General features: G+C 44.5%; 2 protein-coding genes across 3 annotated transcripts; one reads left to right on the forward strand and one right to left on the reverse strand.

Moving 5' to 3' along the window:
• Positions 1 to 8,537: 8,537 nt before the first annotated feature.
• Positions 8,538 to 10,688, forward strand: LOC103149005 (tripartite motif-containing protein 16-like). The gene has a single exon (XM_007568016.2). The coding sequence runs from the start codon at positions 8,777 to 8,779 to the stop codon at positions 10,439 to 10,441; it is 1,665 nt and encodes a 554-aa protein (XP_007568078.1). The 5' UTR covers positions 8,538 to 8,776; the 3' UTR covers positions 10,442 to 10,688.
• A 2,799-nt stretch (positions 10,689 to 13,487) lies between these two features.
• Positions 13,488 to 17,157, reverse strand: fgfbp3 (fibroblast growth factor binding protein 3). Of its 2 annotated transcripts, none has more exons than XM_007568017.2 (3): positions 16,968 to 17,157; positions 14,702 to 14,975; positions 13,488 to 14,371 (listed from the first exon to the last, which is right to left on the reverse strand). In XM_007568017.2, the coding sequence occupies exons 1-3, from the start codon at positions 17,140 to 17,142 to the stop codon at positions 13,927 to 13,929; spliced, it is 894 nt and encodes a 297-aa protein (XP_007568079.2). In that variant the 5' UTR covers positions 17,143 to 17,157; the 3' UTR covers positions 13,488 to 13,926. The 2 variants fall into 2 exon arrangements, with proteins under 2 accessions (XP_007568079.2, XP_016535104.1); XM_016679618.1 differs by having other exon boundaries at positions 16,838 to 17,029.
• Positions 17,158 to 17,619: the final 462 nt, after the last annotated feature.

Consider the following 17,619-nt stretch of genomic DNA (forward strand, 5'->3'; position numbering starts at 1 on the left):
AGGTCAGAGGTCAGGGGTCAACACTGGTCTCTAGTTTGCAGCTGTAAAAACTGAAGCCGTGTGTTGACTCTAGATTGTTCCTCTTTATGGCTGAAGATAATAACTTCCTTAGTTGAAGTTCGTCGACCAATCAGACACAGACTTGAGGTGACCTGTTCAGTAAGTTCACAGGTAAAGTGTGTGTTTGCTTCACAACAGCAGGTCACCAGGTGAGTTGATGGAGCAACAATAATAGAGAAGTGAAGCTTAATGCTTCATCGTTGTTGAGTCTCTTCTGTCTGTCCAGAACCTCCAGCTGCCCTGAAATCTAAAGCAGCAGAACTTCAGAACCGTCAGGACCAGTTTCTCCACATTTACACCTCACTGCACCAAACACTGAAAATGAGCCAGCAGTGAAGAACCAGGAAGTCATTACCAGCCACTTCATGTTAACAAGGCATAGAAAGAAAGTTGAACACAGCTGGAAGTTTTCTTTTCCTGAGGCCAAATTGCAGCGTCTTCTCCAATCCACAACTTTTTGAACAAGTTAAACATGTTGTCATTTCCCTGTTAACCTAAAAACTCATAACTTTAAAGATGGTATATTTGTGCTATATATTTCACCTATATAGGTCAAGGTCATGGTAATAACAAGCTAACCTGATCTGATCCTTACTGTTTACTATATTAGCTATAGCTAACGCCATTAGCAGAGCTAACGCCATTAGCTAGAGCTAGTGCTGTTAGCAGGAGCTAATGTGAAATCAAATTGTAAGATAATCAATGGATGTTTAAGTCTTTGTAACATATTTGGAAATTGTTTTGTTCCTGATGCTGACAGTAAACGGTTTGATCAGAACAAACCAACTTCTCAGTCGACTCTTCCTCCGTTTGGTTTTCCTCATTTTCGTCTCCATCTTGTCGTTTCTGCACTACAGTATTTTTACTGTGTTCTTTTAACATTTGAAATAAATATTAAACTTTGAACTCCTTTGCTGCTGAAATGTGCAATAAATAAAGTTTGGTGTTGGTCACCACTTCACAGACAGACTGAACTTAAATAAACCAACAGAAAAAGGTTAATCATAATGGTTAAAACCATAATTTATAGGAAACATCCAGACCTCAGATGCCTCTGATCTTCTCCACCATCAGCTCTGTCTGCTTATTAAAATCTAACTTCTCCCAGTCGCAGCAGCAGTTTGAACATCAGTTCTGCCTGTTACATAGAGAAACGCTATAAAACATGTGGATCTGGTATCAGAACCAGAACCATCCTGTTTCTCCTGTTTCCTCCTGAAGGTGGTCCGTTTCCATCAGGAGGCTCAGAGCCAAACATCCTGCTGGTCTGGATCCAGACACTTTGAATAAACCGGACAGATGCAGAGCGCTGCCATCGGCCCACATGCAAATCCACCATGTGGCCTCTGCTCAGCTCTGACCACTGGGTGGTGACCTCTGTGTCCAGTGACCTTCACTCTCTGTTGGGGCCATCAGGCCGTCCTGATAACAGAACCGCTCTGCCAGTGGTGGCACCACTGGTTCCCATTGGCTGCTGTAGACATGGCCGCTTCCTGAAGACAAAACACATCTGACCTCCTAACAGGGAAACTGACAGTCATGTGGAGCCACAGGCAGTCGCTTGCATTGTGTTGTTGACCTTACAGCAGTTCCTCATACTGAGGATGCATGTGGCGACAGTGGAGAGGAAAAACTCCCCTTTAACTGGACCAGATCCCGGCTTGGTGTTCAAGACTGGAGATAGAAAGAAACAGCAGAACTGAGCCAGGAGTACTTTCTGTGTTCATGGAAAGTTAATGGAGGACGGGGAGAACCATTAGGCTCTGTGGTCCGATGGGGAGTATCTGACTGTTTGGTTGGTTGGTTGACTGATATATAAATCCTTTAAATCGTTCTTCATAAAATGTTCAAGACAAACATTTTCTTGTTTCTGTGTAAAAGAAAACTTACAAAACCATCTCATCTCATTGCTGTTGTTTTTCTTGTCATAAATGCCAGTCACTGTTTGTCAGATTCAATCATAATCAAACCTTTTCCTCTGGGTACTGAATGGTTTTTCAATGGGACCAGTACCACCAGTCCAGTTGACATGAAACCGTCTCTGGTCTGCTGGACGTGAAGCGAAAGCAGGAAGGTTGTGACACTTTGGCTAACAGGCAGAAACCATCCGTCCGGTCTCCAGGCTGCCAGTTGGCACGGTTACCATTCATGTAGCAACGGCCTGCAGACAAAACAGATCAGGAGAGGAAATCGGATGCTGTGATTGGCTGACAGCAGTCACATGACCTGGATTTCTGTTAAGACACTGACAGCTCAGAAGGTTTTTGTATTCTTCTGTTTACCACAAACAGCTTTGATCCAGCAGAGCTCACTCTAATCTGACATGGCAGCATGAGATCCAGTATGAAAATAGTTGAGATTCTTTCCATGTGAACCTTCACCTTAAGGAGGAGGGCGTTTCTTCTTCTGGTTTGGAGGTAATGAAATAACTTCAGGGTCGATAAATCAGCTCAGAAACCTGAACAAGAGCAGAGGAGAAACCAGAAAAGGTCTGAGTCTGAATAGTGAACGTCAACTCCAATCGAACTCCAGTTCGATCAATATGTGAACGCCGAGCGGACTGGAGGCTGCTTCAACTACAGGAAGTGGACGACACTCTGGGTGGATGCAACCAAGACAAACACGCTAATCTTGTGCTAGTGGGAGGAATGTCTTCAGCCAAAAATCCTACAGCGGTTCAAATCTGACGCTTCCATTGTTGTTGATATTTGGTGAAGAAGGAAGTTGCCTCAGTGTCTTTTTAAAACGTTTTCGTCGTTTCCTTCTGTGGTTGTTGGTGCAGCGCCCCCACAGGCCAGGAGGGGAACAGATTGGTTTGACTCAGAACCACAGCAGCTGGAGGTGGTTCCAGTAGAACAAACATTTAACTTTGGTGCTCAAACAACTCTGTTGTCTTCAGCTGCATTGATTCCTGCAGCAGCGTCTTCACAGGTCTGACTAATAAATCAATCAAGCAGCTGCAGCTGATCCAGAAGCTGCTGCTGTTCTGACTAAAACCAGGAAGATAGAGACATAACACCAGTTTTAAAGTCCCTACACTGGCTCCCTGTAGCTCAGAGGATAGACTTTAAAATACTGTTAGTTTATAAATCACTGAACGGTTTAGCACCACAATACCTTAAAGATCTGTTATCGCTGTACCAACCGTCTAGACCCCTCAGGTCTCCTATAATGTGGATTTTTAAACCCAAAACAAACATTTTTATTTACCTTATAAAAACACTTGATACTTGTCTATGCTACTCTGAGTTCATCAAATTCTTTATCTAACTTTGTAAAAGAGAAGCTGCTCTTTGGAAAACATAAAAATGAAACGTGACTGTAGAAAGTGGAGGAATGGAGCAGATAACGGACCAAACATCATAAAGCAGCATAGAGACGGTGGACGTGTAATCCTCAGTGTGGTCCAGGTCGGCTCTCCTTCATGCGCTGAGGGCAGAGAGCCTGTTGCTAAGCATCTGACCTCAGATCCCCTCCTGGCACCGCTCCGGCATCCGTCAGATTCTCCCGCCTGCAGAATTCAGTAGCAAAGTTCAGGGTCTGATTAAATCCTGCTGGGATGGATATAGCTGTGCTGAAGAGGTTCATCCTGAAGGAGATGACAACCAGAAACCAACCAGGCTGGTTTCCACTCGTCCTGTTTCAGGTCATCTTTCTCCTGATTCTGTTTTGTTGCTTATTTTTGAAATATTCAATCAGATTTATGTGATTTTTGTCAGAACCACTCACAGAATTTCTCCATTATTAACAGTTTGGCCTTTTTTTTGGATTACGTGTTCATTAGTGTGACCTTTGACCCAGAGATGCCTGAGAGGTCCTGACTGTGCAACAGCTGCAGAAATAGAAACAATCTGCTGCAGATGCTCATCAAGCTGAGCGATCAGAGGAAAACAAACCGGCTCCTCTGACGGGATCAGCGGCTCGGTCGGCGTTTCAGCTGCAGGTTGGAGCTGAAGGTGACGGTGACCGCCTGACTGACCGCAGCTGGCAAACCGTTTAAACTCAGCACTGAAATGGGTGACCAGTAAGAAGATCTCCTGTGTCAGCAGAGGCTCCGCTGGCTGCAGGTTCTGGCTGCAGGTTCTGGACGTGACCCAAAGGTTTTCTGCATTTTTGCAGCTTTGGGTTTCATGCTGATGGTTCAGAGTTTGATAATTCTGCTCTGTAAGTTCACACAGAATGAGGATCAGGCAGGAATCTGGTTGTTTCTGCAGGGATCTAAACAGAACCTGAACCAGAACAGCAGCAGCCTTTGGACCTGATCAGAACCTGATCAGAACCCAACCAGAACCTGATCAGAACCAGGCCGGCCGCTGCAGTAGGTGTTGGTGTGTGTGCTGCAGTAGGGGTGTGTCTGTGTTTACATCGGGCCGGATCAGGCATGCTGCCTACGTGATCCATGGTATGAGATTTTCCATTTTCACTTTGGCTCCAGCTGGCAGCACCGGGAGGAATGTGGGTCACAGCCCGCCCTTACATAACCCGGACACACCCCCATGACTCTTCACAAACAAGTCCAGTCCTGTCGGGCCGAGGAGGCCGAGCCTGGAACCGGGGGAACGGCCGCAGCTGGAGGCCCATCTGCCAGAAACCAATGATTCTGGTCGGGTTCTGCAGGACGGTGCCTGTTAAAGACAAGATGGCTGCTGGAAAAAAACCCTCCAATCCTGCAGACCCGACCGTCTCCGTTCATTTAGCTGGTTGAAACCTGCAGAATTTGTCTTCGGGTTTTTATCTTGATAAATATCAGTTTTTGGTGCAGGTTTGCTCTTTTAGCCTGGACTTGATTTCCCTCTGCTTTCTAGACTGAAGCTTTAAAATCAGACACTTCCTGCTTTGCCCAGCAATAAGTTTAAAATATAAATAAACTGAGCCAACAGAAGCGTTTTGTTCCTCTCATGCAGTCGATTAAATGTTTCATCTGGATGCATCAGATCAGATCCTGTCACAACAACCAGCCAGCTGTCATGTGTCTGATCCCATTAAGCAGCAAGCAGGCAGATGGACGGCAGGTGTGGCGCCGCCTGAAAGGCTCCAATCAGGTGAGGAATGGAAACACCTGTTCAGGAGCCGATCAGTCCTGAAGGTCCTGGGAAAACGGCTCGTTTTTCTCACGCTGAATGTGTTTCTGATGAAACCAACAGCAGAGCCTGGTTTCTGAAACACTCAGTGGCAGCAGGATGGATGGATGGATGGATGGATGGATGGATGGATGGATGGATGGATGGATGGATGGATGGATGGATGGATGGATGAATGCCGACAGCAGAGAAATCTCCTGTAAACACAGAGGAACTTCTCATTAAACTGATTTATCACCAATATCTGTTCAGAAAATAAAAGTTTTTATTCTGGGGTAAAACTTTTCTTTTTCACTCTGAAGTTAATTTCAGGAGTTATTTGTCTGCGTTTGAGTAATAATCATAAAATATTTAAATATGAGACCATTTTGATTTATGGTTTCATCACAAACTCTCAAAGCTGCATTTATTTTACAAATGTGCACAAAACTTCAAATTATTCCTCTAAAGTTGAAATAACACAGTTTCACAGCTGCTGTTTATTTATTGAATAAGAAACATAATAATGTTGGATGTTTTCAGCGTTACTTAAAGCAGATGTTGAACTGGTTTAACTGGTGCTGGTCCCAGCCTGAGCCCCAGTTGCTCAGCGGTCAGCCCGTTTGACAGCCTCTCCTCTGTTCACACATCCCACCTGCTGTCAGACCTCCTGCTGTGACGTCGCTTCCTGCAGCCCCACTCCCACAGGACAAACACAGCTAAAACATTAACTGAGACTTTAAGTAGGACACATTGCTCCCAGATCCAGGCCTCCAGACACTTCAGCTGATATCGGAGCAAAGCTGCTGCTTGTGCAAACATCAGGCGATAAGGCAGGGGTCAACATCAGGGGTCAACATCAGGGGTCAACATCAGGGGTCAGCAGAAACCCTCATGGCTTTCTGGACTTTCACCATAAACACAGAACCTGCTGGGAAAGCACATGCTTTAAAGAAAATCCTTAATCCCCAAAGGTCAAGTCGTTTGTTTTCCTTATTGATCGAACATCAGAGAGTTTCACTGAGACGTTGATGAAACTGAAACATGTTTAATAAGACTTTTGATAATAACCTGAAATATTTGAATTTAAATTCAGACCCTTTTGCTCTCACGGCCTTAAACCGCCTGACATCCAGACAGATATTATGGGGTGGATTATAATTTATAGTGGATTATAATTTATAGTGGATTATAATTTATAGTGGATTATAATTTATAGTGGATTATACCTCCAGGTTTTAGATGTTCCTCTGCTGCAGCATGGCTGAGTTAATGGCTCATGAATGTTCATCAGACTGAACATCGTCGCAGGATGCAGACCTTGGCCTAGTCAAAGTCTAGATCTAAATCCTAACCTGTAAAATGATGTGGACTCTGAGCTGCACTGCCAGTGAAGCCTGTTTATTAATCAGATGTTAATGAAAATATGAATCTCAGAAATCAGAGCCTCCATCATCCTCTGTTCCTCTGTTTAGTCGTGTCTCTGTGTTTGTTTACCTGGTGAAAGTAGAAACAGAAACACGTTCATGGAGGCACCAGGATCCCGTCTGCTGCTGTACTGCTGCTGGGAACAAGTAGCATTTAACTTCTAGAAATCCTGTAGCAGTTCTAGGAAAGTTTGCACATTGTAATGAAACAAAAGAATGAAAAATGATTTCCAGTGCAGAATGAGGAGTAACGGAGTTTGACAATATTTCTGAGATTTGACCTGTTCAAAAAAACTGAAGCCAGAATCAAAGCTTCCTAACAGAGAAGAACCCAGAGACCCTGTTAGGGTGTTTCTCTGTTCCAGTTGTGCATCTTTTCTGGTTCCACAATGTTTTTGGTTTTCACTTAATGGAAGAAAACTGACTCCATCCCCATTTAACAGTCTAAGAACTTTAACAAACTGTGGAGTTAGACAGTTTAGATGTTTAATTTGGTAAAGTGAGAAATACAACTGAACATCATCTGCATAGAAATGACAGGATAATAAACCATAGTTCTCCATTATTAATGATCAAATCTACACAGTTCTAGTTTTATGGAGATTATATTATTAGTAAAGAAACCTTTGATCTGTTGACTTCTTGTTATTTTTTAATTTTCTAGAGTTCTGCATAAAGTCTGCAGCGGCCTCTTCTGCCTCACGACGTTTAGAGTGACAGGATCGTCTCGTTCGGTTTCAGATCCTGGAGTATTTCTGCAGCTGATGGTGCAGCTGATGGAGCAGAGCTGATGGTGCAGCTGATGGAGCAGAGCTGATGGTGCAGCTGATGGTGCAGCTGATGGAGCAGAGCTGATGGTGCAGCTGATGGAGCAGAGCTGATGGTGCAGCTGATGGAGCAGCTGATGGAGCAGAGCTGATGGTGCAGCTGATGGAGCAGGGCTGATTTCCCCAGAAATGCCCCACTCCTGCGGTGGACTCGGCTGTCTCTGGGGCAAAAGGAGCTTCAGGTCCGGCTGCTGATCTCATCATCCTCTCTGCTGAGCGCCTCCTGTCTGAACCTCCAGCAGGGCGACTGATTGTGTTTTAAGGAAGATAAACCTGTTGGACTCATTTATCACTCAGCAGCTGTGAGAACGATGCGTCTGGTTCAGCAGTTCAGTGATACATGGTTCTGATGATTAGTAAGATGGATCATTAATGAAGAACCAGTTAATGTCGCTTTAGGAAGCTGAAGATAAAATTATTGTTAATATTTTATCTATTCAAGGTTTTTCACAAGACAATCATTTTTATAATCTACAGCAATGATTCAGTCAGATCTGTGGGGTTTTTTAATTTAAAACTCAAAATGTTTCCTCTGATTTCTAATCCTACTGTGATCCAACAGCGACCTCTGGTGGTGAGATGGATGTTAGCAAACCCTGTGAGCCTTCAGGACAGTTTCATGATTTATACTCTGCAGATTGATTTTTGTGCTGAATGTTCATATTGTTTTGATATTATTATGCAAAGTGTTGACATAAATATTAGCTTCAGAGGTTTTTAATAGATTTTTAAAATAAAATTGCAGATTGTCATCATTAAAGTGAACGGTGTTGCTCCAATGTCACTGATGAGATTGAAATATGATAATATTATATAATCTTTCCCAGGTTTTGGTACCACAACAGCCTTTTTTCAGGTAATGTATGCTGCATTATACAAATATAATAAGACTAACTTGGAATATTCAATAAGTTCACTCATCATTATATAACCAATTTGATCTTTTCACAGTTGACATTTTTACTTTTCTCACAGCAGCAAAGATACATATGAATGACATTATCTTAAATTATTTCTTCGTTTTCTACTCGACCTTCCCTCTATTGTTCACTAATATTATTTATATATGGAAAATGTCAGCACAAACATTGTTGCTTCTTCTTTATAACTTGCTGCTGCTGTTCCATCAGTAACTAAAACAGGTTTTAGTTTTAGTTACTCAACTAAAACCCGACTCTCTTCTTACACCATTCATGGGTTGACCATCTTCCAGACTTTCCCTCCGCCTGGCGTTCCTCCCTCTGCTTCCTGATTGAAGCTGGGCGGAGCCAACAGCTGCTGAAGGTGAAAGCTGATTGGCTGCAGCCTCTCTGCTCTGACTTGTGATCTGCAGATCAGAGCTCAACCCAGTTTCTGTTTTCTGGAAGTGAAACTCACATAGTCTCTGTGACTGAGAGCAGAAATGGAGCAGGATCAGCTGGACAGAGAAACTTTCTCCTGTTCGATCTGTTTGGATCTGCTGAAGGATCCGGTGACGATTCCCTGTGGACACAGCTACTGTATGAGCTGTATCAAAATTCACTGGGATGCAGAGGATCAGAAGGGAATCCACAGCTGCCCTCAGTGCAGGGAGACGTTCACACCCAGACCTGTGCTAAAGAAAAACACCATGCTAGCAGCTTTAGTGGAGCAGCTGAAGAAGACTGGACTCCCAGCTGCTCCTGCTGATCACTGCTATGCTGGACCTGAAGACGTGGCCTGTGATTTCTGCACTGGGAGGAAACTGAAAGCCTTCAGGTCCTGTCTGGTCTGTTTGGTTTCCTACTGTGAGAATCATCTCCAGCCTCACCTTGATGTCCCTGGACTGAAGAAACACACGCTGGTGGAGCCGTCCAGGAACCTGCAGGAGAACATCTGCTCTCAGCATGATGAGGTGATGAAGATGTTCTGCCGCACTGATCAGACATGCATCTGTTATCTCTGCTCTGTGGAGGAACATAAAGGTCATGACACAGTGTCAGCTGCAGCAGAAAGGACTGAGAGGCAGAGAGAGCTGGAGGAGAGACGAGGAAACATCCAGCAGGGAATCCAGGACAGAGAGAAAGATGTGAAGCTGCTTCAGCAGGAGGTGGAGGCCATCAATCACTCTGCTGATAAAACAGTGGAGGACAGTGAGAAGATCTTCACTGAGCTGATCCGTCTCCTCCAGAAAAGAAGCTCTGATGTGGAGCAGCAGATCAGATCCCAGCAGGAAACTGAAGTGAGTCGAGTCAAAGATGTTCAGGAGAAGCTGGAGCAGGAGATCACTGAGCTGAAGAGGAAAGACGCTGAGCTGGAGCAGCTCTCACACACAGAGGATCACAGCCAGTTTCTCCTCAACTACCCCTCACTGTCAGCCAAGGAGCCTAAAGGCTCATCCAGCATAAAGATCCGTCCTCTGAGACCCTTTGAGGACGTGACAGCAGCTGTGTCAGAGCTCAGAGACTTGATGCTGGACGTCCTGAGAGACTCATGGGCAAACATCTCACTGATGGTCAGTGAGGTGGATGTTCTACTGTCAGAACCAAACCTCGAACCAAGGAGCAGAGCTGGATTCTTAAAATATTCATGTGAAATCACCCTTAATCCAAATACGGCAAACACAAAGCTGGTGCTATCAGAGGGGAACAGGAAGGTGAGATGGATGAACCATCTGCAGTCTTATCCTAATCATCCAGACAGATTCACTAACTGGCCTCAGGTTCTGAGTAGAGAGAGTCTGACTGGACGTTGTTACTGGGAGGTGGAGTGGAGCGGGAGAGTTCGCTTAGCAGCTCCATACAACAACATCAGCAGAGCAGGAGGTGGAAATGAATGTGGATTTGGAGGTAATGACAAATCTTGGGCATTAATTTGTTCACAAACTAGATTACAATTTGGTCACAACAACATCTGGACCTCCATCTCAGCTCCGGTTCCCTCCAGACTCGGAGTGTACCTGGACCACGGAGCAGGTCTTCTGTCCTTCTACAGCGTCTCTGACTCCATGACTCTGATCCACAGAGTCCAGACCAGATTCAGTCAGCCGCTGCTGGCTGGAGTTGCGGTTGGTTCTGAATCATCTGCAGAGTTCAGTAAACCCAACTAGGTTTTCTCTCTGATTGTTGGTCAGGGTTCATGGTTCTGAAGTCTCTGCTCTGTTGTTCTTTGTCTTTATTTTTCTGGTTTAAGAGTCGTTCTCTGTCCTCCAGGAGCCATAAGTTTTATCACTGCTGATGTTTTCTTTCATTATTAAATGTCAGAAATATTTCTTCATGAGAATCTAAACTTCTCTGGGCTCCAACGGTGTAGTTTTAATATTTGTTCTGATGTATTAAATGTTCTGGTTTCTCTGACTTGCAGAATGAATGTTGATCTTAAATCAGTTGAGACTGAACTGAACTTCCTTCTGTTTACTGAATCTAACATCAACCTAACTGATTGTTTTCTATGATTTAGATCAGAAAAATAATGTCTAGACTTCTGTTTCTTTTGGCTTTCTTCAAAAAAACAACTTCATTACAGAGAAATTTTGAATTTATTGTCATTTTGTAAAAATTTGTGCGTTTTTTTGTATGAAGAGCAGAAATATTTCTACCAGAGTGTCTCATGATGCTGGAGAAGAAAAGCTACTCACTGAGCCGAACATCCTGGATCTTCAAGTCATCCATAAAGTGCAACTTGCACTTGCAAACCTTCTCCTGCTGGGGGCAGCAGAGACTTCTTGAGTGTAGAACAAGAAGCTGCAGCTTCGTGATGAAGATTTGGGTCCAACAATAGGATTCAGTAAACATCAGTAAAGAGATTCCAGGGAGAAGAACTTTCTGTTGATCTCAGGAAAGTTCTGGTTCTGTTGCAGGCGGTTTGGTTTAATTGGCCATCAAAGAACAAAACAGATAAATATTTCTGTGAATATTTGCTCAGATTATTGAACCTCAGTGGGAGAAACAGGCGTCTGGATCAGCAGAGAAAATGACCACAAGCTTTCAGGAGAGATTTACTGCCGGCTCTCAGACCAACATTAACTTTACTTTTCTACTCTGAAGTAAAAGTGTAAAGTTTAGTTTTTATAAGTATAATTTTAAAGCTTTGACATTTCCTGGCCCACCTGTAGCTGTGGAACCGAACCTTTCAGAGATGAAACTGTCAGTCAGTCACGTTATGGTTGGGTTTGAGCTCACCGTGTGCTAACAGCAGAAAAACAACGTATTATTACAAGAAAACCATTTATTCGCCATCATCGGTGGCTATGCTAACTAGCCTTAGCATTCACATGGAGGATGATTGACAGCGCTAAGACCCGCCTCCTGGCTCTGATTGGTTGTTTCTAGTTAGCACTAGGAGAAGGAAGATCTGCTGAATTAGTTTGACAGATTATCTGCCTCTTAAACTGTCATGACAGTGACAATTTAAAAAATGCATTAAAAAGCTTTTATACCAGCTACATACTGCAGCTGTAGGCATGGTTCCCTTACATTTTAATCAGTTATGATTTAAGCATAGTTAGAAGTTTCTTATAAACATCTTAATAAAGACATGAGGTGTTATTTAAATGTTCTCCATCATTATTTATGTGTAAAACTACAGAACTTGCTTCAGACAGAGGACAGAGTCCCACCAGGACGTCCCTCTGGGTCCATGTTGGTCGGTACCAGCAGAGACCAGGAGGACAAACTGAAGCTGAAGGAGAGCTGGGAATAAAAGCTGATGTGAGGCGATGCAGCGGCTGCCAGACCCTCGCTGTGCCTGAGTCCTCAGCGGCAGGCGGCCAGCATGGAGGCCTCATGCTGTGACCCCTGCTGCCTCCTCCTGGGCTCTCAGTGGCCTCTTCTGTGTTTCGGTGTTCAGGGACAATCAGGCCACTGTGGAGATGGAAGTGGCAGTTTGGTTCTGATGTGGGGACTGGAGTTTGGACTGGAATAAGTGGAGGTATTGGTTCTCACCTGACGGCTTGTCTTCTTTCTTCCCAGCGTTTGTTCTGCAGAAACAAACATGTTGATGAAATTCATTCAGATGAACGAACAACAGCATGAAGCCTGGTGTGAAAACCAAACTGCAGAATCTGCTACAGTAGAAGTGAGTGTGTTGATTGGTATTCAGATGAAATGACCAGGATGTAAACAGCTCTCAGCCTGGAGGGGCTGAGAACGATGCTGCTGTTCACACAGCATTATGCAACATCCTGGATCAGTCCAAGCATTCGCTCTGGGTCCAGCAGCTCCTTTATTTCACCGCTTTCTGCAGCAAACAGCCACGTTTAAAGGCACACGAATCAGGATCCCCAGCAGAAACGCACCAGATGAACCTTCTGGACGTGACGGGTCCTCAGACGTCTTCTACACTTTAAACTGGCCTGAAAACTTTCCTGTTGGATAAAGCTTGTAGTTGTTCTGGCTCAGGTTATCCTGATCTGTTTATGACTCTAAGTATGAACTCAGGCTGCTGGAAGACAAACTGAAGACTTCTCACCCTTTCTCTGATTTGAATTATCCATGGTTATTCCTGCCATTAACTTTATGGTTTCTGTTTTTTCTTCTGTGAAGTTTCACAACTTTGTCAATGTTCCTCTAATGTCGAAGAAACACACAATGTTTCCATGAAATAAGAAACACAATTAAAATCACATGTGAATAAATTTGTTCACATGATAAGTTATTAAAAAAACAACATGGCGCTCCATCTTCCTGCTCCACTTCCTGTCGTCTTCTTCTTCATGGTTTGTGCCAGTAGTAACATCCTGTTGATCATGTGACTCATGAGATGCAAAAGAAGTGTTTCCACTGGAGTTTTGTGAAATAAATCAAATTTGATAAAACCAAAAAAACAAACATTTGAATTAAACTATTTAATTTATTGGCCATATTTAAATCAGAGTGAACTTTATTTATTTATCAATAATAATACTGATAATGTGGTTCAGATTCGTTCCTCTTCACTGGAGACTGTTGATCATTTGAAGCCTCAGTCGGCTGTAAGGCCTTTAGTTTGTAATCTAGTTGTAAACCTGACCAGGTGAGGAGGGTCAGGAAACCGTCCTGGGCTCAGAGCTGGACTCAACAAACCAAAGGAAATCTACAGAAACGATCAGGAAGGTTTTAGTCCGATGTCAGAAACCGATAACGACACGAAAAGAATCGAGTTATTGACCACAAACATCTCAGTTAATGGTGATTATTTAATGTCGTCTATGAAAATCCAGAATTTGGTTAAAAACGGTCCAACATCACAAAACTAAACATCAGGAAACTAAAACAATAAAAACTCAACAAACTTCACTTCATCAGGTTATTACTGCAGATTCAAACTGAATCTGTTTTAACTAACACAGTTTACAGAGTACGGTTATTTTTAAGGTATTAGATCTAACAATTAATCCTTAAAAAATATACAGAATTACCAAAGATTCTCGATCAAATGTAAATTAAATTGGTTTTCGTCTAACCTTCAGAGCAGTTTGAGAAATTTTACACAAATCCTTAGAAATGAGCTGCCCAGACTCCCCAAAAGGTTAAAAACACAACTTTCCTCCTCTGATTTCAGATTTAATTCACACTATCATCAATAAAAAAAAAAAAATTCTCTAATTTTTTTTAATCAGCCCTCAAAAAACTTGACAAAGAAGGAGCAGACGGAGTGCCAGCCGTCGCTGCAGTACGTCTGCACCGGCTCCATGTCGTTCACCATTCCTTCGTCGTCAAACTCAGTCCTCTCCTCCCGTTTCTTTTTCTCCTCCTCATCCTCCTTCATCTTCTTCTTTCTCTTCTCCACCTTGCCTCCATCGGCGCTCTTCGCTCCGGCCTCTCCTTTCTTCTTCCCTCCCTCCTTGGCGCCGTTCTTGTCCTCCTCCCCGCTGCGCTGAGCCAGCTTCATGTGGGCCTCGCCAGGCGCCTTTTTGCAGGTTTTGGCCTTTAACACTTTCTCTCCTTCGCAGGCGTTCTCCCGTTTCTTCAGCTTTCCCACCAGCTGCTTCCAGTACTGGCTGGACTTCACGCTGTAGGCCTGGCAGAGGTCGGGTTTCCCAGCATAACGACACCAGTACCTGGAAACAACAACAACCAGATGATTGGGTTCCAGGACACTGAAGGCAGGAAAGGCACTGAGCTACTGGATGCAAGTTTAAACCAAGTAATGGAAACTTTTTAAGACCATTTCCAAACCATTTGTTACTGATACACCCTGAACCAGTCCTGCTTCAGCTGACTTTTGTCAAGGCAAGCCGCCTTCTCGGGTCAAAAACGCGGTGCAGGATATATGGATCCCTCCTGTGGTTCCTCACTGCCATCATCACTGCATGAAGCTCAAAGCTGTGCAGGATATCGATGACTGACTGACTGACAGCTTTTCATCATGTTTCTACGTCTCGCCTCACCTCTCTGTGTCTCCTGCGGTTTCTGTGGAGCAGTTCACCAGCAGGCTCACCAGACCTTCACCAGATGTTTGCCAGGTGCAGCGATGGCCCTGCTTGGTGCTGAGCTCCCCGGAGCTGAGCACCGAGCGGTTCCTGGACCGCCGGGCCGGTGGCGGCGACGGCTGGGGCTGGCGAGGTTTGTCCCGTTTGTCCTGACCAGGCGTCCGCTTGGCCGCGGCGAGGAAGACGAGGCAGAGGAGGAAGACGCAGCAGCACAGAGCAGCACGCATGGTGGCTGAGGAGAGGCAGGAGACACCTGTTAATGTGTGAAACTTTAAAAGGCCTGAAGCAGCAAAAGTCCAAAGGAGAACTTTACAGATCTGGAAGTTAAACAACAGAGAAGCACTTATCCATTCTACATGTATAACCAGCATTGGTACAAGCACAAATCAAAGTCCACCCAGGATGAAAACCCCACAAGGACTTAAGAACCGACTGAAACATGGAAGGACTCGCAGGATCTTGTCAAGAGCCTCAGGCATGATTAAAAACCCAACGGCGTTTTATGACATGTGACAAAGACTGGAAAATCTCTACGGAGTTTTAATGGTGGAAGCTGATCTGGTGTCAGGCTACTATGGTTTATATTCATGGTGGCAGCATAATGGGGAACATACCCATGATGTGGATCAGTTAAAGGAGAGCTGGACACACATCTGGTGTGGCCCCATGTCTTAGTTAGCTCAGGTGTGTTAGCTGCAGCCTGGTGTGATCCAGGGCCTGATGTGACTTTGGGTTTACATGGTGATGACTGTAAGAACAACTGAGTATTCAGAGTGAAGCTAAATGATTCATGCCCCATTCAGGCGATCAAAGGGGAATTTTAGTCTCTGTGATCTGAATGTCAATTATTTTACACCATAAACTGAACAAACTGTGGCCCAATGACAGACTGAGCTAACTCTGTTTTCAAGCTGGATGCAGACCATGAAAGACTCTCCACAACCTTCAGCACCGTTTGGAATAGGCTGGACTGTAACATGTAGGACTACCTGGTTAAAGGCAGTGAGGAGTCTCTGCCAACCGGATGAAACCCAACACATGTAGCAATGGCAGCAACAAAGATGGAACATTTTTTGTGCACACATGGCTAACCAGTGTGTGTCTACATGTACAAGCTCCAAACGCCTCATGCACTCGTCTTCCAGTTCCCAGGCTTGAAGGAGGGTTAGTGATAGTCGCTTCATCTTGCAGGTGAAATGGAGGGAGAAACGTTGCCCCCCATGTGTCGAGCCCTTCAGGCTGAGTCCGAACAGACAAAGGAACCTCCGTACCCATCATCCTGTGTCCTTTCTGAAAGAGGAGCACCACTCACAGTGCCTCAGACAAGGCCCCTAAACCAAATCTCCATCTGTTGCTGCGTCCCACCGTCACAAGACACCGAGAAACTTTCCCTCCTCTGTTTGAGGTAAAGACTGAGGGAAGGCGTCCATTTTCCATTTCTACTGCCACATGTCTATTCCTATTGGTCACATGGGGAACAACAATGGGGATGATGTAACATCTCATCATGGTGTCTCCGTGATTCGATGGGTTCCTGGTGTAGGACTGAGTGATCAGGTTCTAATGACGGCCGATTCCTCCATGGTCGACCCAGAACCCCAACCTCTCCCAGCAGGATAACGAACCAGAGATACATGTAACCCACGACAACGAGGCCCCAAACTCTAAATCAGGAATAAACACACTGCAATATTCATGCAGTGAGCAACCAAATAAATGATGCATTCATTCCACTCAGAGAAATATTTACAGAAAATAATGAAACAACCAGAATACTGAATATTACAGTTTAGTGTTCACTGGATGCAAAAGTTACTGGAAGCATAGTCAACAGTTTATCTTCAAAATCCAGAAAAATCCAGAATTATCAGCTTCATCCAGTTCAGTTCAGTCAGACTGAGCTGCTTCAGGAAGTTAAAGTGCAACAAAAGAGTCAGAACCAGACCGGACCGCTCCTCCCTCCACTAAGATCAAATTCATTCTGGAAAACGGCTGAATCAAAACCAAATGCATCTTTTTAAAATCAAAACCATTTCTGGAGTTTCTCAGAGCTTCTCTGCCGTGAAGAATGAAGGTTTGAGCAGAGAAAGTCACCAGATGTCAAACAAAGACAAGCAGCAGCACAGAAACAATCCTCTGATCTCCGCCGTCCTGGTTCATAAGTCATAACTCTCCGTCTGCAGGTTCGGCCCAGAAAGCAGATTCAGTCGCTGCCGTTTCTTACCCTTGGATGCTGCTGAGAGGTCGGAGTCGCTGTGAGACCGTGGGGCCGCAGAGAGTCGGATAAAAGAGGGCAGGAGACGAGAATAAAGGAGGAGAGGGAGAAAGAGGGGCCCGGGGGCTGTTCGAAGAACTGCCCTCCCACATTTACCCCCCAGACTCACCCCTTCAGAAAGCATCTGTGACAACAACAGTGTCTGCAGGGTTTCTCTTTATTCGCCACTCAGACAATAATTCAAACTTTCAGTTGTTTTGTCTCCTCTGAGTCCTGCCAGTGTTTCCTCAGCGGAGCTGCGTGTTGGAATCCNCAGTGTTTCCTCAGCGGAGCTGCGTGTTGGAATCCACCGGGTCCGGATCCAGACCGGATCCAGACCGGATCCGGTCATGGAGCCGTTAGCAGGTTCTCCAGTAAATCTAAGTTTCTCTACGACTCTGTGACAGAGAATCGACACGATGCGTGGGAACCAATTTGATCCACAATCAATTTCTGATGCACATTGATTATTATTATTATTATTATTATTATTATTATTATTATTATGTCGTCTGCTTCAGATCCTCATGATCGACTCCAGTCTGTAAGGCAGAGAGATAAATGGAAACATTAAAGTGTCTTTTGTCCTGGATCCTCCGGTTTTCATTTTTCCTCTCTGGAT

Source organism: Poecilia formosa, unplaced genomic scaffold (assembly GCF_000485575.1).
Source record: "Poecilia formosa unplaced genomic scaffold, Poecilia_formosa-5.1.2 Scaffold216, whole genome shotgun sequence".
NCBI classification, from domain to species: domain Eukaryota; kingdom Metazoa; phylum Chordata; class Actinopteri; order Cyprinodontiformes; family Poeciliidae; genus Poecilia; species Poecilia formosa.